Raw genomic sequence first — 27,930 nt, 5'->3', positions numbered from 1 at the left:
TTGCCTTTTCATAGTGTTCATGGGGTTCTCAAGGCAAGAATACTGAAGTGGTTTGCCATTCCCTTCTCCAGTGGACCACATTCTGTCAGACCTCTCTACCATGACCCGCCTATCTTGGGTGGCCCCACACGCATGGCTTAGTTTCATTGAGTTAGACAAGGCTGTGGTCCGTGTGATCAGATCGGCTAGTTTTCTGTGATTATGGTATCAGTGTGTCTGCCCTCTGATGCCCTCTAGCAACACCTACTGTCTCACTTGGGTTTCTCTTACCTTGGACATGGGGTATCTTTCACGGCTGCTCCAGCAAAGCACAGCCGCTGCTCCTTACCTTGGACGAGGTCGCCCCTCCTGACCTTGAACGTGGAGTAGCTCTTCTTGGCCCTCCTGTGCCCGTGCAGCCACCACTGACCTCGGACATAGGGTAGCTCCTGTTAACCCTACTTAGAGAAAACCTCCCCGAAATCTACTTCACACTTCCAGATAAGTAATAACACTATATGAAATGTTCTTAAAGTCTCATTTAGCATTAATCTAAGTTTCAGGGTTCTACTGCAATGAATACATAAAATAGTTAAAATTTCAAGTAAACCAAAAATGACAATACTTTTCAGAAGAAGATTCTTTAAGTGAAAATGGATAGTGCTTAATTATAGTAAATAAAAATTGGTTTGAGATTCAAAGATGCAGGCACTTATTTTCTTTGGTCTACTTCAGGAATTAAAAGTTAAATAGAGATTAAATATACACTTGAAAAATTTGAATTGGATGTTTCCAAAAAGACAAAAATAAATTAACCAGCCAGCTCTTGGAAAATAACATTGTATAGAACAGAAATCCTTGTTTATTTTAACTTCATACTCTTAAATTATCAACTGATTGACTTAATATTTGACTGTAGTTTATGATTAGTTTAAGTTCTTAATGAAAATAACGTTCCTTAAAATGTGAGAGCAAAAAAGTCATAGATGTAATAATACATCAGAAGAGATAACAATTCTATATACTCATTAATGATTCAGAATCTGGCATCTGTACCTAACAAGCAGTGAAGTATAAAGATCATTTTATGTTGAAATATTCTGGCAGGGTTACTTAAATTTTCTCAAATTATAGATTGTATTCTTAACTGTGACTTTTTCCTAGAAGTTTTATGCCTTCCTAAATACTTTTATGGGAAATAGATGGGGAAACAGTGGAAACAGTGTCAGACTTTGTTTTTTTGGGCTCCAAAATCACTGCGGATGCTGATTGCAGCCAGAAAATTAAAAGACGCTTGCTTACTCCTTGGAAGGAAAGTTATGACCAACCTAGATAGTATATTAAAAAGCAGAGATATTACTTTGCCAACACAGGACCGTCTAGTCAAGGCTATGGTTTTTCCCGTGGTCATGTATGGATGTGAGAGTTGGACTGTGAAGAAAGCTGATTGCCAAAGAATTGATGCTTTTGAACTGTGGTGTTGGAGAAGACTCTTGAGAGTCCCTTGGACTGCAAGGAGATCCAACCAGTCCATTCTAAAGGAGATCAGTCCTGGGTGTTCATTGGAAGGACTGATGCTAAAGCTGAAACTCCAATACTTTGGCCACCTCATGCGAAGAGTTGACTCACTGGAAAAGACTCTGATGCTGGGAAAGGTTGGGGGCGGGAGGAGAAGGGGACGACGGAGAATGAGATGGCTGGATGGCATCACCGACTCTGTGGACATGAGTTTGGGTGAACTCCGGGAGTTGGTGATGGACAGGGAGGCCTGGTGTGCTGTGACTCATGGGGTCGCAGAGAGTCGGACACGACTGAGCGACTGAACTGAACTGAAGGACTTTCATGCCTGTGATCACCTTTGATACTCTGTGCCTCTCATCCTTTCCTGGTTAGTTAGTGTTTTCACTCTAACCTCACTCTCCTCTCTTCCAAATCCACTCAAAAAGCTACGTTTCTGGAGTTTTTCTGAATACCAAAAGAATTAGAAAATTATAAGAATTTTTTTCTGAAATCGGGCAAATCACTTAACTTTCTGTGCTTTTGCTTGTCTGCTGGTAAAATAACGGTAATGTTTGTCTCTCTCTTGCCTTATGTGGATATTGTGAGGGTAAATTTAATCAGTCATGTAAAGTGGTTTTGCATTCTGTATTCATGAGATCATTTAAGGGATAGTTTTTTTTATAATGATAACAATCAGAGGCACTTTTACTCCAGTTTTTCCGACAGAAGGGATTTAGATTTGAAAATAGGATATTCAACATAGGATATTAGGAGGCAGGAGAGTTGTTTTTCTCTGAAGATCGGATCTGTAGGATTCTTCTCTCTGGGTTTGTGGTACCTGTGCTAAAGGAAGCTAAAGGCCCTTTTCAGTGGAGCCTTCTAAAATTCTCTCTCCATTCCTTCCAGCTCCCATTAATATAGCAATGGCTTGCTTAATGCCTCTTTTAGCAACTCTGTCTCTTCCAAGGCCAGTTGCTCTTTGAAAAAGATACTCATTTTATGTTCCTCTTTCTTTAAAATGAGTGTATCCATATCTGAGTTCTGAGAAGCTTGTTAGGTGTCATGGGCACTCTAGGAAATGTCCCAGTTTTGTATCCATTCATCCTTCTGCCCTGCTCTTGAATACTTTGTCATTCTTTGTTTTCAAATTACTCACCCTGGAGAGCAGTTTCTTTGTTCTGCTTTTAATGGTGCCATGTCTGAATAGCAACATAATGGAGACTGCAGAAATTACAAGTGATTCTTAGGATTTGAAAGACAATCTTATCTACATTAAGAAAATACTTCTCAAGTTACAACGTGATAGAGAATAGGAAGATTACAAGTCATTTTTAGGGTTCAGAAGATAATTTTATTTATGTTAAGAAAGTACTTCTCAAGTTACAACAACACCTGAGGTTCAGTTGGCTTTTCCCTTGCCACTCTCCAGAGCCAACATCTGCTTGGACAACTCAGGATGTTCATTTTTTTTTTTTTTTTAAAACAAATGTTGGCTCTTGACTCCCAACTGTGATTACATTACATATGATATTATATAGAACTGATGTGGGAGTTTAATTTCCTCTATCTTATTTGATAATATTGTCTAAACTTAGTGTCAGAAAACATTGTCCAACTCTCAGAACCCCAGTTACATCAGTTAGGATGAATTTTTAAGAGGAAAATCTTAGATTGCAGTCAAACAGGAACATGTGCCATTAAAGAACTATGTTTGCTTTGCCAGTTGAGACTTGTTTCTTTGGTTCAAGTAATGGTTTAGGGGTTATTTTAAGGGCACTTTGGAGATTGTGCTGCAGGAATGTTACAGAGTAAATTTTGAGTGTGATATGCCCATTTGACCTTAATTCCAACGTCTGATTTTGCGGGGAGAAGAATCTGTCATTCACTGACTACCTGTGATCCTCACCTCAATTTGGTTTCTTGAGCTGCTAAATCATATGTGGATGGCCGTGGTCCTCCATGGACCGAATGTGGCCCAGACTTCTTGTCCCTGATCCACATGAAGCTCAGCGAAAGAGTGCTGAATTCTGACTAACCTTTAGCAACAGCAGACACATTGTTTCCTACAAGTCAGTGTCTCAGCTATTTTTGTTGTTTTGAGAAGATCATTCTGAAATAGACTGCTAAATAAAAAATAGTCCACTTATTTTTTTTCCCCCTTGACTTGCTATTCCCAGCAAGTTGTGGAGGTTGGTGTGTGCTGACCACTGAGAGAACTCACATTATAGTGAAATGGGTTGTCAAAAGGTGGGTCTGTTCACACAGAAGTTGGGCTTCCTTTCTCTAATGTCAAGGTGGATCTGTGTTTTCTCATCTGATTTTTAGATGTAGCAGTGAAGTTCCTTAGATACTTCTAAAGTATATGATGGGCTTCCCTGGTGGCTCAGAGGTTAAAGCGTCTGCCTGGTATGCAGGAGACCTGGGTTCGATCCCTGGGTCGGGAAGATCCCCTGGAGAAGGAAATGGCAACCCACTCCAGTACTCTTGCCTCGAAAATCCCATGGACAGAGGAGCCTGGTGGGCTACAGTCCATGGGGTCATGAAAGAGTCAGACACGACATCGACTAAACAATAAACTCATCACCTACTCAAAAAAAAAAAAAGCCACTCTGTTTTAAAGAAGAAGAGAAAAACAAACGTTAGTAACAACCTGGCAGTTTCTGCCACCGGTACCTTTTATGACTTACAGCAGCCCGTCTCTTGCTCCCATCTGCTGTTCTAAGCACTTTACAGCGTACAGCTCCACAGAGCCTTGGTGCCCCCTGAGAACGCCCTTTATTGTCCTCCCCTCATGCTTTGCTCATGTTCTGAAAGGCTTTGTCTCCCGTCCCAACTGCCTCTGCTTCTTGCCTCTCGGGTGTTGCTCAGATCACATTTCCTGCAGGAAGCCTTTCTAGGACCACAGTCGCAGCTACCCTCTGCCCCTCACTCCTTCTTTCATCTCATCTGTCACAGCTCTTGTTAACTTTCAGCCAACATATTAAAATTTCAAACTCAGTTTTCATATCCTATGTGATTCCCTCTTCCCCCTCACTTGCCTAGTAGAATAATTGCATCTACTCAATATTTAGTATAAATTCCATTGCAGATAGCAGTATAATAGGAGAAAATCTTTTTGTGCAATAAGGGTGTTCTTTTTGTAAGAGAATAAAAAAAAAATACATCAGCATTGTGAGTATCTTAGTCTATTTAATAGCTATTGACTAATATATAGGTTGTTGGTTACTTCAGTGAATAGTCTGTTAGAAGTGTAAATAGCAGTTTGTTTGAAAATACTGGCTCCCTAAACATGTAGGAAACATTAACAGTCTGGGCCTCTTGGAACAAGGGCATTTGATGTGCCTGAGATTAGGGCACTCCACTCAGAACAAACAACGAAAAAGGAAGGGGAACAATAAAAACCTTTATTTCTGAAAAGCACCTGAAAGTACTATAAATGGCTGGACTTCAGGCCGGTCAGTGGGTCAAAAGGCAACACAGCCTGGGTGCCTCATATGTAATTGTTTGATAAACTTTTTCATGTGCTACTTTCTAAATTTCTTTTTCATGTTTTAGAGATATTTTCAAAATCCAGTTATTTGGGGAGGTTTTCACCTTGACTGGCATTTAATTATTTTGAGGTGTTTACTTTTTTTCCCCCTTCTTTTTTAAAAATTTATTTTATTCCAGTCTAGTTGATTTACTAATTTTTTTTTCAATATGGCACTTGGGATGCATCTGTGATAACAATTCAGGTTGTATTAATATATAATTGTTAAGAGTTATGGAACATCTTTCCTTTAAAATGAAAAGAAAATGTTTTAACTTGCATTTCTTGATTGGGCCTGGAACTTACATAAAGGATGGCTTATTTCTGGGACTTCTTTTTAAAAGTGCATATAAACCATCCACCGGGTATACAGGTGACTGAAGCATAGTGTTGGAAGGACCTCCTAGATAGTTCATTTCTTCTTACTGCTTTCTGATGAATGTCATGCCATATCTGAAATCGGATTTTTATGAATTTTCCAATGCATTTCTCTACCACTTATATTTGACTCTGTGCTCATCATTTCTTTCTGCAAGCTTTTACATTAAATACCTATAGCGCAGCAGTAAGGATTAGTCTTGGTACAGGGTTCATTTGGGGTGAGTAACAAAAAAGATAACCACGATGGCGTGATCACTCACCTAGAGCCAGACATCTTGAAATGTGAAGTCAAGTGGGCCTTAGAGAGCATCACTACGACCAAAGCTAGTGGAGGTGATGGAATTCCAGTTGAGCTATTTCAAATCCTGAAAGATGATGCTGTGAAAGTGCTGCACTCAATATGCCAGCATTTTTGGAAAACTCAGCAGTGGCCACAGGACTGGAAAAGGTCAGTCTTCATTCCAATCCCAAAGAGAGGCAATGCCAAAGAATGCTCAAACTACCGCACAATTGCACTCATCTCACACGCTAGTAAAGTCATGCTCAAAATTCTCCAAGCCAGGCTTCAGCAATATGTGAACCGTGAACTCCCAGATGTTCAAGCAGGTTTTAGAAAAGGCAGAGGCACCAGAGATCAAATTGCCAACATCCGCTGGATCATGGAGAAAGCAAGAGAGTTCCAGAAAAACATCTATTTCTGCTTCATTGACTATGCCAAAGCCTTTGACTGTGTGGATCACCATAAAATGTGGAAAATTCTGAAAGAGATGGGAATACCAGACCACCTGACCTGCCTCTTGAGAATCCTGTATGCAGGTCAGGAAGCAACAGTTAGAACTGGACATGGAACAACAGACTGGTTCCAAATAGGAAATAGGAGTACGTCAAGGTTGTATATTGTCACCCTGCTTATTTAACTTCTATGCAGAGTACATCATGAGGAATGCTGGGCTGGAAAAAGCACAAGCTGGAATCAAGATTGCCGGGAGAAATATCAATAACCTCAGATATGCAGATGACACCACCCTTATGGCAGAAAGCGAAGAAGAACTAAAAAGCCTCTTGTTGAAAGTGAAAGAGGAGAGTGAAAAGGTTGGCTTGAAGTTCAACATTCAGAAAACAAAGGTCATGGCATCTGGTCCCATCACTGGTCCCATCACTTCATGGGAAATAGATGGGGAAACAGTGTTAGACTATTTTGGGGGGCTCCAAAATCACTTCGGATGCTGATTGCAGCCATGAAATTAAAAGACTCTTACTCCTTGGAAGGAAAGTTATGACCAACCTAGATAGTATATTAAAAAGCAGAGACATTACTTTGCCAACAAAAGTCTGTATAGTCAAGGCTATGGTTTTTACAGTGGTCATTTATGGATGTGAGAGTTGGACTGTGAAGAAAGCTGATCACCGAAGAATTGATGCTTTTGAACTAGGGTGTTGGAAAAGACTCTTGAGAGTCCCTTGGACTACAGGGAGATCCAACCAGTCCATCCTAAAGGAGATCTATCCTGGGTGTTCATTGGAAGGACTGATGCTAAAGCTGAAACTCCAATACTTTGGCCACCTCATGTGAAGAGTTGACTCACTGGAAAAGACTCTGATGCTGGGAAGGATTGGGGACTCACTGGAAAAGACTCTGATGCTGGGAAGGATTGGGGGCGGGAGGAGAAGGGGACGACAGAGAATGAAATGGCTGGATGGCATCACTGACTCGATGGACATGAGTTTGAGTGAACTCCGGGAGTTGGTGATGGACAGGGAGGCCTGGTGTGCTGTGATTCATGGGGTCGCAGAGTCGGTCACAACTGAGCGACTGAACTGAACTGAACACAGGCAGGAAAAGTCTAAAAGTAAGATTGGCAAACAAACCTGTGGAGTGCTCAGCAAGGGGAGGTTCGGTGAGTGAAATGAGGAAATGAGGAAAACACCAAAGGTAAAATGCACAAGTTTCATAGGAGTGTTAGTGTTTTGAAGGAGATGATGTTTGAGAATTGTCCAAAAATGGGACCATCTCCCAGGATGGAGAGAAGTATGCGCTGATACGGCAGGGAGCAGGTGTCAGGTACTGGAGACACAAGGTCACTGTTGACCCCTCTCCCCTTGGTCTCCAAGACCTATTTGCTCTTCCCTCAGGGGTTAGTGAAGCCCATCTCCTCCTGTCAACAAACATAGATCATTTTATCTCCATGTCAGACTCCAGTGCATCCTGCATGTCAGCACCATGCTAATATTCCCAGGTTATTTTTATCAGGTAATTCTCCTAAAGATAATGATGAAGTGTTCACTTCTTGTAGACAAAGTGCATATTCCTCAGTCTGGAATTCAGGGAACATCGTGATCTGGTTCCACTCACCTATGATTGCCTACCTTTTATTCTTCCTCTAGTGTTTGCCCATCTCTTTGGCTTGATAAGCCTCCTCTAAATCAATGAGGCTCGTTTTGCTGTATAAATCTTCACACCTTGGATGGTCCACTGTCTTCTCTGTCTACCTGGCTTCAAGATCCACCTCAAGACCTCCTCTTCGAGGCTTTCTCTACAGCTCTACGTAGATATGTGTCGATTTCTTCACAGATCCCACGTGTGCCACCACTTTTGCTCATAAATGTTGCTTTGAATTAAAAACATGATTGCTTTGTCTTTGTGTCTAGAGTGTAAGCTCTTTGAGACCAGTGACCACACTATACAATGATTTTGCATCTATTTTAATTTCTGGTGTAGCACCATATACAGATTTGGCTCAGTCTGGCACCATCACATTTTGAGCTGGATAGTTTTTTTTTGTGGGGAGTTACCTGAGCACTGAAGGATGTTTAGCAGCATCACTATATACTCAATAGATGCTAGTGGCTCCCTCTTCCCAGTGTGACTATAAAAAATGTCTTTATTTGTGCTAAATGCCCCATAGACAGCAAAATATCCCCAGCTTAAAATTACTGTATAAACAGAATAAATTCTTATCAGTATCTTGGCAGGAATTGAAGACTATGAAAAGATTTGATTGATGGTTTATGGCGTTTTAGGGCCTTGAATGATGACAAACTCAGCTGATAGAAGATTGGCAATGTAAAATGGAACTTTCTCTTTTCTGTGATAAGCTATAGGAAGCCTATTATAGATTGATAAGTAATTATGATGTAACTTAAGGTTAAGGAAGGGCAAAATGACAGAAGTATACTGAAGTTGACATTTCCAAAATACTGAATTTAATTTCTAATTCATTTTGAACAATTTTATACTTGGAAATATCATTTCCAATAAAATATTTGTTATTTAATTGGAAATTTAGGGGTTCTTTTTTTATTTTTTATTTTTTTTATTGGAGGCTAATTATTTTACAATATTATATTTGTTGGTTTTGCCATACATTGACATGAATCCACCCCAGATGTAAAGCATCTCTCTCCATCACCCTAGTCTCCCAGTGCTCCTGGGCTTTTTCCTATCAACTTTGGGGTGTCTCTCTCCAGTCAAAGTCCCAAACTAATATCTTTGGATTGAGAACTATGTTTTGAAGCATATTTGAGAAAATAATTTTGAAATTATGGGTGCAGGTTATTGTAAAGTGATAACCATTGACAAACATCAGTTGTATATCGTTTTCCAGTTTTTCTTCTTTTTTGGCTTGAGTATTGTCCTCAAGTTTAGCAAAATTTCCAGCCCCAAGCAATACACACACACACACACAAAATACATTGTGTGATTGTGTAGTCTAGAGAGTGCTTACTGCTCTCTCTGTTGTAAGTTCTTAGTTTTTTCTTTGATTATCAAACTAGTACATGACATAGATTCTACATGGTTGACGTACTGCTGAACTAGAAATAATGCGTGATACCCTCTTTCCACAGCTGTGTGCCAGCCACAGTGCAAACATGGTGAATGTGTCGGGCCAAACAAGTGCAAGTGTCATCCTGGATATGCCGGGAAGACCTGCAATCAAGGTAGGGAAACCCTGTGAAAAGTAAACAGTCATAAACCCTCTCTACTCCCTCCTGATATAGAAACTTAAGTTCTCATGCAGACCACTTTTCCATGACCATTGTCCCCAAACATATGAGATGTCATTTCACTGAAAGATAAAAATCTAATAATGATAAATCTTGTTAAATCTACTTAATTGTGGGGGCAGTTAAAGAATTTCGTCCTTTCATTCAGTATTAATAATGAAAATGCATTTTGAAAAAGAAAATGACAGCGTCAGTAGAAGCCTTACGTCTGCTCCTCCTCAGTCTTCCACTAACTATTTGGAAAACTTTAGCAAACTGTTCACCTCGTTGGATCTCTGTGAGATGAAAACATTTTAATACTCAAAGACAGGTAGGAGGTTTGGCTTGAAATTTTGAGGTCCCTTCCAACTCAGCTCTTTGATCTTTGTGATTCAGTTCCCTTCAACTTTTGACCAGTTTGTAAGGTTCCTATGAGAAATCAAGATTTTGATTAACCTAACAAGTTATTTTTAATTTGATGTCAGTTGCTTATAAAAGAAGATCTTTATTTAGTCTTCATGGTGCTAAGGTATTTTGCATATATTACTTGTTTATATCACTACAACAGCATTAGGAGGTAGAATAATATTTATTATAATCAAGCTATAAATAATATTTTCCTCTTGATGAGACATTGTATATACTCAATGTTTTGTCCAAGTTCACAAAATTAGTTGGTAAAAGATCTGTGTCAGCTTAGAGCTGTTGTCTATATAACTCATGTTCTTTCTACCAGTGTAGTTTTGGATGGAGAAAACATTGGAAATGTGATCCTCTGACTCGCTGCATTACAAGGCTGTCAAAGCTTGTCTGTTTAATTAATTTCAACCAAAACCTTTCTACCATTCAGAGCTAAAAACAGATGTAAAGAAAAGATAAGGTTAGATTTCACTAGAAAGATTCAAGGATAAAAAGAGTAAAATTTTTCATTTTTTTCCTTAAAGTAATATTTCCTAGCATTTTAAATGTCAAATGAAACAGTTTGTATAGGGTCTAACTGTCCCATAGATACTTAGTTGACCTCATCTGATGCAGAAATGATCTTGTTGAAATATTCTTGTTCTTCAGTATCTGATGTTCCTTGAAGTGTGTCATGTAAACTTGTGATTTATAGACATAGTTTTCACAGGAATCAGGCACATTGAAATTTGGAAGTATCGGTAATTGTTCCTGAACTACCAGATGAAATCCATGTTAGTGAAATGTGACATGTTTTTAAACCCATTTGATTTTAAAAACCCTAATTTTTCCTCTCCAGTGTAGTTCTCAAGTAGCAGCATGTTCAGTTCTGATTATTGAGTTGTCAGTGTTCATCTTAGAGTGCCAGCATGCTTCTTTTTTAAAGTGCTGAACATAAAGCATTGCAGGTTTGATTAATATGTCAGCACCATGAAACGTTGTCCTCATGCCAGGAATGCATACAAAGAAAATTATTAAAAGAAGCCACTGTTGAGGTTGCGGAGAAATTCATTTAAATTTATTTGCAGGAGCTACATCAACTTTAATATGATTCGTAGACACTAAAACTATCATTGGAACACGGATCCATCTCTGGGTATCTCTGATTTTCAGAAAACTAGTTTACTGTGTACCTTTCCCTGCAATAATACCTGTTTCTCTTAAGAAAAATTGAAATATACCAAGTTGAAATCTTGCCTTCCCAAACTAAACATAGTTGGGGGGAAGAGGATTTTATCCGTGGCAAAATGGGATTTTACACCTGCAAAAATAGTGAGCCCCACTGAAAATGTAATTTCAAGTTAAATCCTGAATATAAAACTTGAGTCTACAGTAAACCTACGTGTTTTGATCATCTCTCTCTTTTCCTTTCTTATCATATAAGCAATTATGGCAAGTTACATTCTTTGAGAGCAGGAACCATTTGTGGGGTCCCTCTGACTTCTTGGTTCCTGAAAATTTTTATCAAATGATTTGCACATGATAAGTGCACATGAAATATTTGCTTAATGACTGTTTAGTATCATGGTTCTTGGTGCTAACACCATGGGAACTGAAAGAGTTCCCTGGAGTTGTTTGTTGTGACTCTTTATTCTTTGTATCCGTGGATTGTTTGTCAGGGTCAGAGATGCTGCCACAGTGATCCAGGTAGAGGCCAGAGAGCCTCAGAAATGTTGTTAAATATTAGAACTAAGTGTCTATATCTGCTACATAACAAATTAACTTAGACTGATTTTATGCAGACCATACATTTTAATAAAGTGGAAAACATGCCTCAGAGATATGAGAAATCAAGCAGGTTTTTTTTTTTTTATGTTTTTTTTTAAACCCAGGGTGTTATTGTTTATTTTTTGGCCACACCATAGGGCATGTAGGATCTTAGTTCCCTGACCAGGGATCAAACCCATGCCTCTTGCAATGGAAACACAGAGTCCTAACTAGTACCACCAGGGAATTCCCTGGTTTCTTTTTTCTTGAGGAGATAAATGTTAAGAAGAGTTAGACTTGAAATAAATTTCTACAGAACTGGAAATTAGCATTTGATTAAAAGTAGGTTTGGGTATAAGGCAAAAATTATATCCACTAAAAATTGTGTTACGAGCTGTGTGCTTTAAGAACTCACCCCTGGAGACTTGCTAACAGCTGAGTGAACAGCTCAAATAGATGACAAGCACTTAATGAGTGCTTTCAGAGCTGCCAGAGAGCAGAAGGGCAGGGCAGGCCCACTTTGGAACTGGCTTAATTTAGAAGCCTTGGTACAAGATTAGTGTGAATCTGCTGGTCATGGCTTGTGCTTCCCTCTGGGTCCCTCTCTGGATTTGCCATAACCAGATCACAGAATATCATAGGCATGGACTGACCATATTCATTCTAATCTGAACTCTGGCAAGAATTTTTTTTTTCCAGCTTACTTTCTCTGGTAATTTTATTCATGAAGATTACCACCCCCCTCAACCCACCTTGAGCCTCTGTACCTATGCAAATCGCCTTTCTCTTCAGCCAAAAAAGGATACTATTATAGATAATAGTGTTTTTCATAACTTTCCCATTAGAGAATTATTTGGGGCATGTAATGTATCATATCATTGCATATTTTCAGGAGTGAAAGATATCCTGCTGAATTTACAGCATGCTTTACAGTATAATAATTTCAGAAGAAACAGTTCATAAATATCAGTTATTAATCTCCTGGCATGGTTTTTGTTTCAAATGTTAAATTCCTTATCCTAAGAAAAGAATTGGTATCTTGTACCAGGGAACCAGACAGTAAACTGTGGTAAGCTAATTAGGTCTAAATTGATTGCCTTCCTTAGCACAGTAGTTGGAGTGCTTTAATACTAAGATTAAGGTAGTTTCTTAAGGCTTTATTTTTTGAATGACATGTGGTTTCAACCCCAGAAACCAATATTCATTTAGTTTGGAAATTTAACTGGCTGTTAATAATGTGATAGTCTTGAAACAGGATGTGATTGCCTACTTTGGGACCTACTCATAATATTTTGGTAAGCTAATAATGGCAACACCATTTTTCTTTGCAGAAAGCTTCTAATGTATATTCTTTTTTTACCCCAACCCCTGATATCTCAATCCTATCTGTGTCTGGGCAAGGTGTCTTACATATTCTAATTAAAAGTGACCTAAATGTGACATTAGTTCTTACACCTGAATGAATACATCAATGATCTATCATGTTACTTACTTAAATGAGATCTTTATGCAGATCATAAGTTTATGTATGATTATTTAAGGTTTTAAACTGTGTACAACATACTAATATAGGAAAAGATATTAAGTTTGTCATTTAAGACCTAGATGTACCTAAACAGAGCAGGTTGATTATCGTCAATTTTTGTATCATCTTTGAGTTTTCTCTTTGTTGATGACTAAAATCATTTTTAAAATGACCATCTCTTTTTTGTGTGTGCTTAAAAATGTTGATATGAAGATGTGGATTGTTAACTTGTAATGTTTGTGTGTTCTTCGGAAGCAAGATAGCAGTGATAAATTTTAAGAAACACAGAAATTAAAACTGAAAAAGAGAAGCCAGAAGAACTAGAAACTTATTTTTGTAAAGTATCTAAAGCATTCTTTTTGAACTCCACCAACTTTATGTAATTGTTTAATATATACTTACAAAGATTTTTAGGGCTAAAATGACATCAGTTCAAAGTTGACTCTTATTACCTTCTTCCTGGTGTGAAGACGAACACCTCTACCCAACTCCTCTTGACCAAGGCAGTGAACAGCCTCTTTTACAACCCCCGGATCATCAAGCCACAAGTTTACCTTCAAGGGGTGAGCGTGCATATCTCAGGTGGCCTGCCCCTCCCACCTGCACGGCTTGCTGCAGTGTTGTCACTTCTTGCCGGTGTCCTGAAGGCTCCCCCAGGAGCACCCAGTCCTCCATGTACTGAGCATGTGAAGCAAATGGCAGGAACTGTCACCCGGTGCCGATTCTCTGTGCTCTTAAAAGCCTGGCGCCTCTGCTGTCCTTTCCCTGCCTCAAGTACCCGTTGCCTTTCTTCTCTTCTGAGTTTCAGACTTTTTCTCAGAGAATCAGATAACAAAGTAGCTTCTGTTTTCTTATGTAGGCGAAGTCAGGAATCCCACAGCACCTGAGATTGGGGTTTTGATGACTTCTGCTGAATAGATTTTAGAAGTGTGCACGTCCTCTTCCCCACCACCACATTTGGGGTGTAGAGTTTTAGGTCACCTGGAAATCAGACTATACGTTAGCTTCCCTCTTTTGGTGAACCAGCTTCCCTGGTGGCTTAGATGGTGAAGCGCCTGCAATGCGGGAGACCTGGGTTCAGTCCCTGGGTTGGGAAGATCTCCTGGAGAAGGAAACGGCAACCCACTCCAGTACTCTTGCCTAGAAAATTCCATGGACTGAGCAGCCTGGTAGGCTACAGTCCATGGGGTCGCAAAGAGTCAGACATAACTGAGCAACTTCACTTTCACTTTCTTGTGATATTAGAAAGTCTAAGTTCTGGTTCCAGCACAGGCCTTAAGAGGCTCTGTCATCATGCTCAGTCTGACTGTTTGCAATCCCATGGACTGTAGCCCTCCAGGCTCCTCTGTCCATGAAATTTCCCAGGCAAGAATATTGGAAGGGGCTGCCATTTCCTACTCCAGAGGATCTTCCTGACTCAGCGATTGAACTCGTGTCTCTTGCATCTCCTGTCTTGGCAGGCAGATTCTTTACCACTAGCACCACCTTGGAAGTCCCAAGTAGCTCTATAATTGTGAGCAAATCTTAGCATACCAATTAATAATAGGAGAGTAATTCCTGTTCTGTTCACCTGCAGGGCTGGTGTGAGAATAGAAACACCAAAAATATTAACGTCTTCGTTAGGCTGGAAGGTTTTGTAGAAAAATTAAATGGCAGTATAACTTTACAGTATTTCTGAAAGACTTTTTTTCCCTCACTCATAAATTTAGGAACTTAGAATGACTGAATTAAATTCATTTAAATTATTAATTACTGCCTCTGCTCATAGGGAACTTGATTTGGATCAAGAAATTAGGGCAATAGGATGAGTTTCAGAATCATTGAAAATTTAAGGGGTAAGAGTTATGACATTTGACATACTGATATCTGTTTGCCTGTGACCTCCACTTGAGTCAGACAAAATGCAAAAGCTTATTAGACTTCTGAGGCATTGAATAGTTTAAGCCTCAAAGGAAGAAAAAAAGGTCCAAATTACATTAAATGAATGAAAGATGATATTCCTTAAAAATCCATGGCATTATTTTACTCAATGAATCTCTTCCAGATTTTCAAGCTAATTTTCAGTGTCTGCATGCTAATAAAAATTCTGATTCTTTTTTCTTCTTGAAGTGTAATTATAATGCTATGCAGCTTGCATTTTTGTCCTGGACCAGCTCCTTCCCGCTTCCTCCCACCCCAGTCCAAGCTCTTGAATTCACCCACTTGCTTAAATATACTCCTGACTGTAATAGACACTCCTTAAGAATTGTATAATTAACAATATGAGTATTTGAATGTAAGTGGTTTAATTGTAAAGCTCTGTCCTCGATGTGATAAGATAGGTACTTGATTAAGTCATTCATTTTTTATAATAGATTTTCCTTATGAAGTATATTACATTACAAACTTCTAGAGAAAGCAAAATTTAAGTAAATTTAAAACAAAGACACAACTTTTCTTTCCTACATTCTTTCGTCAGCTTCTAAGAGTGATCTGAGAAAGTGCAATCAAGGGGAATTTACTTGTTCTTTATAATCTGCTTGTTATTGTAGGAGCCTTTCCTATAAGTCGGAAGAGTCATTTTCAAATTTCTGACTTAATTTTATAGTAATAAAAATGTTACAAGGCCTATTATGCTAGAGATTTTGGAAGCAGGAAACATCAACTCAATTTTATAAGGTCAATAAGAAAATAAGGTATTAGTCCCTTAGTTGTATCCTACTCTTTGTGACCCCGTGGACTCTAGCCCGTCAGGCTCCTCTGTCCATGGAATTATCCAGGCAAGAATACTAGAGGGGGTAGCCATTTCCTTCTCCAGGGAATCTTCCCAAGCCAGGGATTGTACCCGAGTCTCCTGCATTGCAGGCAGAAATAAGTACAATATAGTAATCATAGACTAGAAACTCTAAAGAATATTGAGGAAAAGAAAGTTCATCACAGGACACCAGATGCTTTTAATCTTTTGAAGCGCCCTGCCTTAGAGTTCTAATATTTGGTAAATACTGAAAATCGTGGATAATTGTGGAATTCTATTTCATCATTTCTGCAGGGGTTTTGTAAGGGTCAGTGGTAGATTTTTAGGAGACTTGCGTGTGGCAGATGGGGCAATGGTGGCAGTCACTGAGGACATGGACAGCAGCCAGCTGTCAGGGGGTGTCACCCAGCCTGTCACCAGCTGTTAGAGTACAGCTTTCTCAAATTGCTTTCAGCCTATTTGGATGCTTATGTGTCAATTTAATAATAGTAAAATAGCCAACACATGTCTCCATATTTGCCCCCCTGAATACTGCATGTTTATTTCATTTTCCATATCATTTCATAGGTGATTCTCAGGTTTGTTTGGGTCTTTTATTGGAATTACTATATCTTACTGATTTTTCATTTCCTTTCAGTTTTATGATTCTTAACCCCGAAGTGTTTTTTTCTTATGAGAAGGGAAAGGTAAATTTGATTGGAGACCACCAGCAACCCCAGTCTGAGTCGCAAAGACTCTCATGGCCATCCTCAGGGGCACTTTATCCACCAAGACTGGAGCGGCCTCAGCTGGGCTTCAGCTTTACTTCATGGCCATAGTGTCCGCAGGCATTTCCACTGGCATAAATACGCCTTGTATACGAGCTGCCTGGTGCTATAAACATCTAACCAATCCTATCAGGAACCCCCAGAAGTTTCTGATGCTTTTTAAGAGTAAACCTAAGGGTTTTTAATTGACATGTTTTATATCCATCAATATACTTCCCTGAAGTATAGAATTCAGTCTTACTCTATTCTTTGTTGTTCTGTTCTATCCCTACTTAGTACAGAGGAATATTTAAAACACAAAACCTTTCTCTTAATGTATTCAGATTTAAATACTATTTACTATAATATCAGGGATTTATCAAAGCCAGATGTGAATCTGCAGGGACACATTCCATTCCATTCATTCCATTCCGTCACTTAGTCGTGTCCGACTCTTTGTGACCCCGTGGACTGTAGCCTACCAGGCTTCTCCGTCCATGGGATTCTCCAGGCAAGAATACTGGAGTGGGTTACCGTTTCCTTCTCCAGGCGATCTTCCCGACCCAGGGATCGAACCCAGGTCTTCCACATTGGAGGCAGACACTTTAACCTCTGAGCCACCAGGGAAGCCCGCAGGGACACATTAGACATTGTAATTAACTCTTCGAACATGAGAAAAGACTGCTTGACTCTAATTTTTAATAAATATTGAAAAACAAGGTAGAAGAGTATAAGAAGTGGAATGAATTTCTCTTTTTTATTTAAAATTTTTACTCATTTTAATGGGGGCGGGAAATCAAATTTTTGTTGATATTGTAATTTGCAAAGCAGTTTCTTTGAGGAAATTTTCTGAAAAAAATTTTGATTCTGTTTTGAATATCCTTGACTGGGCAAGAGTGTATGAAGTTTAAAAATAAAGAAAGCATAGGAGATGATGAAGGTATCTGGTTTATTTATGTAACCTCCCCAGGCTTCACCCAGCTGGGGATCTGCTTACAGTTGTGTTAAGGTTAGAAAAAAGACTTAAGTCGGCAAGTTGGTAAAAAGTTTTAATATTTTTATATGAAATAACTATTTGATGGTGTTAAAAAACAATGTACTTGGTTACATTAAGTATATAAAAATGTATAGATTTTTAATAAATAAGCAGGTCAGATTTAAATTTTGTTAGATTTGAAAACAACTTATAACTAGATATATTTCCAATTTGATGACATGGATTAATAGATAATTAAATTAGGCTAATCAGGCGCCTTTGCTGGCAGTCCTGACAAAATAAACATGTCATATTTCTTTTTAATGAAATCTGTATTTTGAGCATTAGTGTTTCAGTGTATATTTGTCATGAGATTTATTTTCACTTGAGGCAGTGTTCAACTTGGGTTGGAAAAGTCTCACGTGAAGTTCATTAACTTCCTTCATATTGATATTTAAACTTAAAATACAGGATGATAGTCTGTTATGTATTGTCCATCTGCATTTCTATATGCCCTTCCTAACTGCACAATGAGTGAAAATAATGTTGGAGGGTCTTTTTTTAAGTTTATTTTGTGACTTGAATGCTTTACTATAGTAGGAGACTGAAGCTTCTTCTTTAATCTGAGATCAATTTATGGCTATGAATAAGAGGAACCTCAACAGTGATCACTGTAATTCATTGAGCTTCTATCCTCTTAAAAAAAAAAAAAATAGCCTTCCTTTGGGAAGGTCAAAGAAGTCTAATATTAAAAATTCATATACTTTCTGTAAACTAAGATAGGTTCACACAGTATCTTCTTTAAACAGAGACAAGATGAAATTGAGTAGGAAGATTGCATGGGCCAGAGTAAATCTAGTAGTATAACCCTAGATATTTTGAGGATGTTGAAGTCAGATAGATGGAATGTGCACTGCTCTTTCCAGGTATGATAAGCCAGGTATGTGTCAGTGAGGAGAATCTCCCCAACTGTCCTCTGTAAACAGAGATCACACATGTTAGATTATTTAAGTCCCAGAAATTCATACAGCCTTCCATTGTTATAAGGCTTCTGGTCACCTTTGATAGGAGACTCTTCACGGCTCTAGTGTAACCAGCATTAAAATGAAGACACTGTGAGCAAACAATCTCTTATGTTTATGGCTGGTTACTATAGCTTGATTGACTTTTTTCCTTCATTCTTCAGCATAGAGAAACGTTTTCAGTGGTTCGCAGTGGTGTCGAGATTTTGTCATCTTTCTGCTTCCACCCCGTTCTTTTCAGACCTAAACGAGTGTGGCCTGAAGCCGCGGCCCTGCAAGCACAGGTGCATGAACACTTTCGGCAGCTACAAGTGCTACTGTCTCAACGGATACATGCTTCTGCCGGATGGGTCCTGCTCAAGTATGTCAAGAATCTTAACTGCTTTATAAGTGCTCTGGGCCTGACTGCATGCTGTGCCCTGCAAGTGTGTGAAAGTGGCCTCCTAACCCTCCTCCAAAGCAGGATGTGAGCGCGTGTTTGTATGTGTGCCTGAGGAATGGAAAACCAGAATGAGATCTGCCCACTGCAGATGACTAGCATTCTTTAACCGTGGGTGCCAATGTCAAATTGATTTGGAAATGGTCTTCTGATGTTATTCCTAGCACATTTTCCTCGTCTTCCATCTGGTTTTAGAACTGTTTCATGTAGAAAAAGAACCTCGGTGACCATTTGAGGACTGTTGTGCTCTCCATAAGGCTGGAACGGAATCCACCCAGCCTGGTTATTGAGTATAAACCACCCATAAGTTCCCACTCACTTCAGTTTTACATTTCTTTATAACAGTCTGAAGGCTAAGTTATGGCTTTTTTCTTGAAAAAGCATAGTTCAAATGAAAAAAAAAATGCTTATAATAACTTAAAAGTAGATTTCACATGTGTCTTTGTAAGAAAGAAATGGTGTCCTCTACTATCATTTGGATGTGTTTTATAAATGGACAATGGCCTAAAATTCTCTGCAGGCTGAATGTTGAACTGAAGTTGTGGTTATAGGATATCTAATAGTTAATGACTTGAATTTTATTTTTACTGAACTATCAGATCAGTTAATTATCAATAGGTATCAGTTCAGTTCAGTCGCTCAGTCATGTCCGACTCTCCGCGACCCCATGAATCACAGCACGCCAGGCCTCCCTGTCCATCACCAACTCCTGGAGTTCACTCAAACTCATGTCCACAGAGTCGGTGATGCCATAGATTGCATTTTATAAAATAAAAAGTTTAGCTAATTTTATTTATCATTTCATATTTAGCATGGAACTTTTGCAGTGAGGTGAGTTCATGCTTATGAACAAGTGGGAGGGATGCTAGAATCCTCTATCCTTGTACAACTCACTGGGAAATGTGCTTTACCTGGAGACATTTAAGGGATGGTTGAGACACTTATTTGGATATTTTAGCTAAGACCAGCGCTTAATATGAGTAATCTGGAAAAATAACCTCAATTTTCTATTTGGCTTGGCCACTGGAAAAATTTCCAGATAATTTTTCTGTTTTACATTTGTCTTTTAGTTCTTCAGATGCATTAAGGGTCTTCCCAGATACTAACAGAACTGGTTCACTTCTTAATCATCTCTGAGGGAAGAAGGTCTCTGTGTCCTTCCTATTTTTGACTTTTTTTTAGATTGTTGGAGAATTAAGCCCGCTTGTCTTCACTGTTGATTCAGTGTCACTGATTTCAGGATAAGTAGAAAACATAGTTAATTTAAGTACCAGGCATGCTGTATGTCTCTCTGAGGCAACAGTCACTGTCTTTCTAGGTGCCCTGACATGCTCCATGGCAAACTGTCAGTATGGCTGTGACGTTGTCAAAGGTCAAATTCGGTGCAAGTGCCCCTCTCCTGGCCTCCAACTGGCTCCTGATGGGAGGACCTGTGTGGGTGAGTTGTAAGACCAAGCATCTCTGTCAGCAGCCTCTTGAGGGTAAGGAAGAAAATGAAATATGATGGAGGGAAGGGAAAAGGGCAGTTAAATAACATCAGGTAATTAGTTGCCCTTGAGAGGATATCGAGGGACTTCCTCTCTCTCTGAAAACCTTGTGAGGGACAGGAGGAAGGTTCACCAGAGGAAACCGCATGTGCTCAGGCACTGAAGTTTAGAGGGAGCCCAGTGTTCAGGGAACAAGAAAAGCTCAGTATCTCTACAACATAAGAGGCAGTGAGTGTTGAAGCTGAGCGGGTAGACAGGGCTAGACTGCATGTAACTGCACTCAAGGATTCGATTTTTTTCCCTGTAAGTTAGGAAGGAAGTAAAGATAAGAGCGTGGGCTTTGATTTCAAACCTGGCTCTGCCGTAGACTTGATATGTAACCTTAGGTAAGAGACTTCCTTTCTTTGAGCTTGAGTCTTCTCATTTTTAAAACGGGAGTAATGCCACATGGAACCCTTGTGAGGATTGAATGAGGTCATGGATGCAAAGAGCTTAGCATCTAGTAAGCTAAGCTTGTAGTACCTTGCATGTAGTAAACATTGAGTGAATGGAGGTGTTTGGGGACTCAAAAGATATTTATTGAGTACTTTCTGTATCCCAGATACTGTTAAGTGCTAGGATGTAATGGACAAAGCAGACCAGATTTTAATCCTTACAAAACCAATATTTTAATGGGAGAGACAGAAAAGAAAGAAATATCCAGTGAAATTACAAACAATACCAACTGTTAATATGAGGTACTAAGAGAATGAAAAGCAGAAAGGATCTGTTTTAGAAAATAATGGTCAAGATAGCCATAAAGTAAGACCCGGACCACTGGCCATGTGAAGAATCAGCCAAGCAGATGAACATGTTATCGAGCACTTCAGTGAAAGAGAGGCTGACTTCTTTGAGGTTTGGAAAGAAAGAAGACCGTACCCTTAAGTACACAGTATGAGGAGTGGTGGCTTAAGATACAGCCAGTGAGGGAGGTGAGGACTGTTTATTATAGGGTCACCAAAGACATGGTGAGGAACAAGGAATGGATTCAGAAAGCAAGTAGAAACAGTTGAGAGTTTTGAGCTTGGTAACAATTCCTTCTTAGGTCTCGAGAGTGAAAGTCGCTCAGTCGTGTCCGACTCTTTGCAACTCCATGAACTGTAGCCTGCCAGGCTCCTCTGTCCATGGAATTCTTCAGGCAAGAATCCTGGAACGGATAGACATTCCCTTCTCCAGGAGATCAAACCCAGGTCTCCCTCATTGCAGGCGGATTCTTTACCATCTGAGCTACCTGAGAAGCCCTCTTATGTCTTAATAAAATCATTTGTTGGCAATTGAGTGGGAATGCTTTGGAGGGGGTAAGATTGGCAGAGGAAAGGCTGGTTTGGAGGCTCCTATAATTGTCTATCCTGGGAGAGCTTGGACTACAGTCATGGCAGTAGGTGAAGAGCAGAGTAAATGAGTTCACAGAATTTGCCAGAGAAAGAAACAGCTGGGATCGATGATTTGGCGGTTAAGGGAAGTAGGGTTGTCAAGGATGACTCACGTCTCTAGTTCAAGCTAGCAGGGGGATACAGGTGTAGTGCATCCTGTGATGTGGTACAGGAGGAGGACAGCTTGGCTTGGAAGGATGAACTGACATTTGGAGATACAGAATTTATGTTGCCTGCCAGGGCAACCAGCCAGATAACATTTATGATGAGCCACTACGTCAGGCAACTGTTTGCAGATAATTGTTTATTTTAAAATCTACTCCACCTGAACATGCTGTTGCTCTTCCTAAAATGCAGTGGGCTTCTGTTTCTAGACATTGATGAATGTGCTACCGGAAGAGCCTCCTGCCCCAGATACAGGCAGTGTGTGAACACTTTTGGGAGTTACATCTGCAAATGTCATAAAGGCTTCGACCTCATGTACATAGGAGGCAAATACCAATGTCACGGTAATAAACCCCAACCATTGCGTTGTGTTTTTTTTTCCTGTGGAGCGGAAAGATCTCTTAATTATGATGATGACTGGGATGTCAAGGGCACAGGAGGTTACTGGCAATTAAATTAAGCAGATGTGAAATTCAAACCCTGGTAGTTCTGGATGCAAATATACTTTATTTCTTCCCTTTATCTGCGATTTTATGTGAACCTTCACATCGCAAAAAAGAGGCTTTTTTTTTTTCTTTTGAAACTATGTGTTTTTTTGTGAGTCACTGTATTCATCTCCCAAATAAACCTCTTCTTTTCCTGCCTCCTGATGCAGATATAGATGAATGCTCCCTTGGGCAGTATCAGTGCAGCAGCTTCGCACGATGTTTCAACATACACGGGTCCTACAAGTGCAAATGTAAAGACGGATACCAGGGCGATGGGCTGAATTGTGTGTGTGAGTCATTCTTCTCTCCTAGCTCTGAATTCCAGCCGGAAGTACAGGGTTACACAAAGGCCATTGCTAGAGAAGATAGGAACAAGATTAATTATCAAAGAAATATCGTTTTTCATGGCTAGTAAAACTAGTCTTTGATTTCCACAAATAAAATCACTTGCTCAGGTGTTTTAAAAAATTAAAGACTCAATGATAGACTCTAATCTTAAAAGCATTCAGTTCCTTGACTACACTCTCTCAATAGCTTCTTTTTAGCTGGTAAGACATTTTAGAGCCCTTCCTGAGAATTTGATTCTGTTACAATCAGAAATAAATGTGTGTTTGTCATTGTCATTAGACTATAATTATGGGATATTCTGAATATTTTGTACATTTTTGTTCCTCTGGTTTATGCCTCCAATTCTACTATTAAAAAAGCATTTCTGTATTTATTTTCTCTATGTTCAGAACTGTTTTGCTTTTTAAAGCTTTATACGTTCTATTTGTAGTATGGCTATGTTAGTAGATAAACATGGAAAAAAATACCCTCCAAGATGAAAGTTTCACAAACCAAAGGCCACAGTTTAGCATACATTTCATGCAGCAATAGATAAATTTAAATTTTCTGTAGTAAAATATTTACTGAAGATCATGGGGCATAAAATCAGGATTAAAGGATTTTTGAAGGGTCATGTAGTTATACTCCGTCTGGAGTAGATCATTCCAGGAAGATTAAATATTAATTCCTTTTGGTGAATACAATCAAGGACAAAGTTTCCACAGATGATCTTCATGATCTCTGGACATTTTTCTAAAAAGCAATTGTATAAATTAATAAAGGGGAAGGAAAACCAAATGTAAAACAATAAATAGAGCATTTAGTGAGAAAGTGTTTGTGTGAATTGAATTTATACAAAGTGTGGAAGAGAAAAGTATTAGTCTTTAAACAAGTCTAAACATGATTTTATATTGCTAATATACATGATGTACCATGGGGACATTTAACATTGACTCTAAATATACATTTCTCATACTTTAAAATTTTAGAATATCTCTGCATTAAAAAAAAATCTCATTGATTCTTGTTTCTTTCTACTTTACAAATACTTAAAACTGTGTTTCGATACATTTCACTATAGAAACACAATATAATTCTCGTATACATCCACCAGATATGTTTATGCAATATGTGTTTGAGTATATATATGTATATATTATATATACACACTAGTATTTGCTTTTTTTTTTTAAACAGTGTGACTTACATTAGGGGAATATTCTAAATGTAAAAAGTAAGCCTCATTGGCATGAAGTATTTTGATGTGTTTGTTTTTCACAATTCAATATCTTTCTTTTTAAGGAGAGATGGTTATGCACTAATTGAAATATATTTACTCTTCTAGATATTCCAAGAGTAATGATTGAACCTTCAGGTCCTATTCATGTACCAAAGGGAAATGGTACCATCTCAAAGGGTGATGGAGGACACAGTAATTGGATTCCTGATGTCAGAAGTACTAGGTGGCCTCTGAAGACACCATACATACCTCCTGTCATTACCGACAGGCCCACTTCTAAGCCAACAGCAAGGCCTACACCAAAGCCAATGCCAGAGCCTACACCACCTCCACCCCCACCCACAGAACTCAGAACACCTCCACCAGCAACAGCCCCGGAAAGACCAGCCACCAGACTGACAACTCTAGCACCAGTTGCCACCACGTCTCCAAGAGAGATGACAGTTGACAACAGGATACAGACGGATCCTCAGAAACCTCGAGGAGATGTGTTCAGTAAGTCATAAATGTTACCACATTTGGGGGGATTTTTTCCCGCTTTTTTGAGATGTAATTAACATTCAACAGTGTAGAAGTTTAAGGGCATACAGCAAAATGGTTTGACTTATACTGTGCTGTGCTTGTCGCTCAGTTGTGTCCAGCTTTTTGCGACTCCATGGACTGTAGCCCACCAGGTTCCTCTGTCTATGGGGATTCCCCATGCAAGAATACTGGAGTGGGTTGTCATGCCTTCCTTCAGGGGATCTTCCCAGTCCAGAGATCAAAGCCAGGTCTTCTGCCCACTTTTTAATTGAATTATTGGTTTTTTTTTTTTTTTTGCTATGAAGTTATATGAGTTTCCTGTATATTTTACACACTAACCCCTTGCCAGATACATGATTTGCAAATATTTTTCCTCATTCCGTAGGCTATCTCTTCATTCTGTTGATGGTTTCTTTGGCTGTGCAGCAAATTTCTAGTTTGATGTCATCCTGCTTATTATTTTCTTGCTTGTGCTTTAGGTCCCATCAAAGGAAATCATTGCCAAGACCCATGTTGAAGAACTTTTCTTCCTGTTTTCTTATAGGAGTTTTGTGGTTTCAGGTCTTTTGTTCAAGTCTTGAATTCATTTCAAGCTAAATTTTGTGAGTAGTATAAGATAAGGGTCTAGATTCATTCTTTGACCTGTGATTATCCAGTTTTCCCAGCACCATTTATAAAGAGACTGAATTTTCTCCATTAAGTATTCTTGGGTCCCTTGTCGAATGTCATTTGACCTTATGTGCTTGGGTTTATTTTTGAGCTCCTGATTTTGTTCCATTGGTCTAAATGTCTGTTTTTATGCCAGTACCATACTGATTGATGACTGTCTCTTTCTAACATAGCTTAAAGTCAGGGAGTGTGTGCCTACCACCTTGTTCTTCTTTCTCAGGATTGCTTTGGCTGTTTGTGGGCTTTTGTGTTAGCCACAGGCCACGTCTTGAATAAGAATTAATTATACATAGTATACGTCATATACCCCTATTGTTACATATTATAAAGAGCTATATAAAAGTCTGTCAATTGGGCAACTAAGAATGTGAGTGGAAAAGGAAAGGATAAGTAGATCATAGCTCCTATTTAGTATGAGAATTCTCCTAACCTATTCAGATTTACTTGAAAACTTTCAGAGATGGGGAGCTTAACATAGCACATGCCATTTAACTTTTAATCTAAGTGTTCATTCATTCAACCAGTAAACATTTTCAGTACGTTTTAGAATGCCAGGCCTTGTATTAGGCACTGGGCTTACGAAGGTAAAACAGAAAAGCATATACTCTGATGGAAAAGACAGTTGCCCTGAAGATAACTGTAGTACTTAGTTAGTGGGAGATAAGTGGAGGTAGGAAAGAGGTGTACTTAACTGGCCAGAGACAGTTTGGGGAATGGGGATGTTTCTTGAGTGAGATGGGGCAAAGGGGATTAAAAAAAGGGAGACCTGGTTCATGGGCACAACACAGCAGAGGCACCAGGGTAGGAAGCAGCATAGCATATGCAATAAACTACCAACAAACTGGCAGGTTGAGCCAAGGATTGATGAGAAAAACTGGCCAACTACCCCTTGTATTTACTGTAAACTGGTGGCTAGATCTATATGGGAGCCAGGTTGGATTCAAGATTCCAGATTTTTAATGGGTGTCAATGGAGATAGAGACTGTAGGTAAAGAAGTTTTGAAAGGGGGAAGAGGTTGTCCCCTTATTACTAGAACAAAATTTGCTTTGTTAAACCTTTTTTTGAGCCTTTTAATGTGTTCTCTCTCTCTTTTTTTTTTTTAAAGTATCTTTCTCCCCATTATTCCTATGTATAACAACACACATATGAATTTAAAAATAACATTGACGTTCAGCCATAGGATTTAGCAGGATAAAACTGGGGAGATGCCGGGCTCCAGTGATGTTTGAGAGTACTCGTTCTAAGAGAGTGTGATCTTAAAGACTTGCCCTCAGAAAGAATTACCTTGATCCCACGCCAAGGCTGTTGGATGCAGCAGATAGCGTGGCTGCTTTGGGATACTCCTGCCAAAAATTAAATTCCACTCTCAGTTCATCTTCAGTCATAGCTGCTGGTTAAATTAGCATGGATGAGGATATTTTGGAAGCGTCTTAATTTGCTGTCTGGAGACTATAGCATATATTCCAAGTAAGGGAGTGGTTCTAAGATTTTAATTCATATTATAAAGAAAAGTTCTGTTTAACAGCCTCTTCCATTAAACATATATATCTTTCATTATAAAGAAAAATACAATCCAAGTAAGGGGCTATTTGGAGACTGCCCAACAGTGGCTGTAACTAACATCAACTGAAAATTCATGAAATGAGGAGAGCCAAAGTCTGTTCTCAGACCAGTGGAGAGTAAGGATGGCTTAAGAAATTATGAACTTGGGTAAACTCCAGGAGATGGTGAGGACAGGGAGGCCTGGTGTGCTGGGATCTATGAGGCTGCAGAGTCAGACACAACTTAGTGACTGAACGACAACAACAGCAAAAAATTATTATTCCAGAAATGAAAATATCCAATGAATAAATGGTGTTGAACTAAAATAGTGCTAAGGTTCCTCTGCCAGGGATGTTATAGTGCAGATTTATGGGCAGGTATTTACTCACCAGATATTTTCCCCTGAGGTGGATCATACAATGCATGGGACATAGTAGGCTCTCAAAAATATTTGTTGAATGAAGTGAAATGGATTTTTATATTGGATTCAACTATTTCTCAACCATTCAATAGACTACTGATTCTTATAGTCTATCCCCAAATAATCTAGTTTATTTCAGACTTATGATCTTTCTCTTAGGCTGATGAAGCTTAACATAGCTATTAAAACATTCTCTGGAAAACTAAATCTAATATACTTCTAAATTTTTAAGCATGATTTTAAGAAACAAAAGACATTGGAAAAGAATATAAGACTGAGGCATATGAAAATGAGAAGTTTTTAGCTACTGTTGAGGATAGAATACATTGGATCAGAAAATATGGTTTTGATTCTCACCTCTATTATATATGAGTTCAGTGACTTTGGACAGATTTCTGTGTTTTCTACCTGAATGTTTTCATCTCTTAAATGGCAGTGGTATTTAAAATTCTCATAGAGTGCTTCAGGGATCAAGCATAAAACAAGTAAAAATGTTTGTGAATTTTTAAATACTGTAAAATGTAAAAGATTGTTGTATTTTATAGGAATGACTGTGGTGGGGAGCATTTAAATAATATGTGATTAAGACAATAACTTTTATGTATGATATGGAATATTAAACATATGTTTTTTAAATAATTTCAACATGAGGAACCCTAGGTTTTTCAGATTGTG

At 38.8% G+C, this 27,930-nt stretch overlaps 1 protein-coding gene across 5 annotated transcripts in view; it reads left to right on the top strand.

Annotated features, from left to right (window-relative positions):
- Positions 1-27,930, top strand: part of NPNT (nephronectin) — an 80,472-nt gene that overhangs the window by 31,466 nt on the left and 21,076 nt on the right. For 3 of the 5 annotated variants that reach the window (XM_055433938.2, XM_055433941.2, XM_055433937.2), the window contains 7 exons: positions 9,236-9,328; positions 13,535-13,627; positions 18,784-18,903; positions 20,300-20,419; positions 22,255-22,389; positions 22,701-22,823; positions 24,206-24,595. In XM_055433938.2, coding sequence (XP_055289913.1) covers positions 9,236-9,328; positions 13,535-13,627; positions 18,784-18,903; positions 20,300-20,419; positions 22,255-22,389; positions 22,701-22,823; positions 24,206-24,595 — 1,074 coding nt within the window. The remainder of the gene's footprint in view (positions 1-9,235; positions 9,329-13,534; positions 13,628-18,783; positions 18,904-20,299; positions 20,420-22,254; positions 22,390-22,700; positions 22,824-24,205; positions 24,596-27,930) is intronic. The other 2 variants (XM_055433940.2, XM_055433939.2) reach the window with 1 other exon arrangement.

This window comes from Moschus berezovskii, chromosome 5 (assembly GCF_049115385.1).
Source record: "Moschus berezovskii isolate FMDL1 chromosome 5, NW_MosBer_1.0, whole genome shotgun sequence".
Taxonomy (NCBI): Eukaryota; Metazoa; Chordata; class Mammalia; order Artiodactyla; family Moschidae; genus Moschus; species Moschus berezovskii.
The sequence above is the reverse complement of the archived record's forward strand: the minus strand, read 5'-3'. Positions and strand labels throughout refer to the sequence as shown.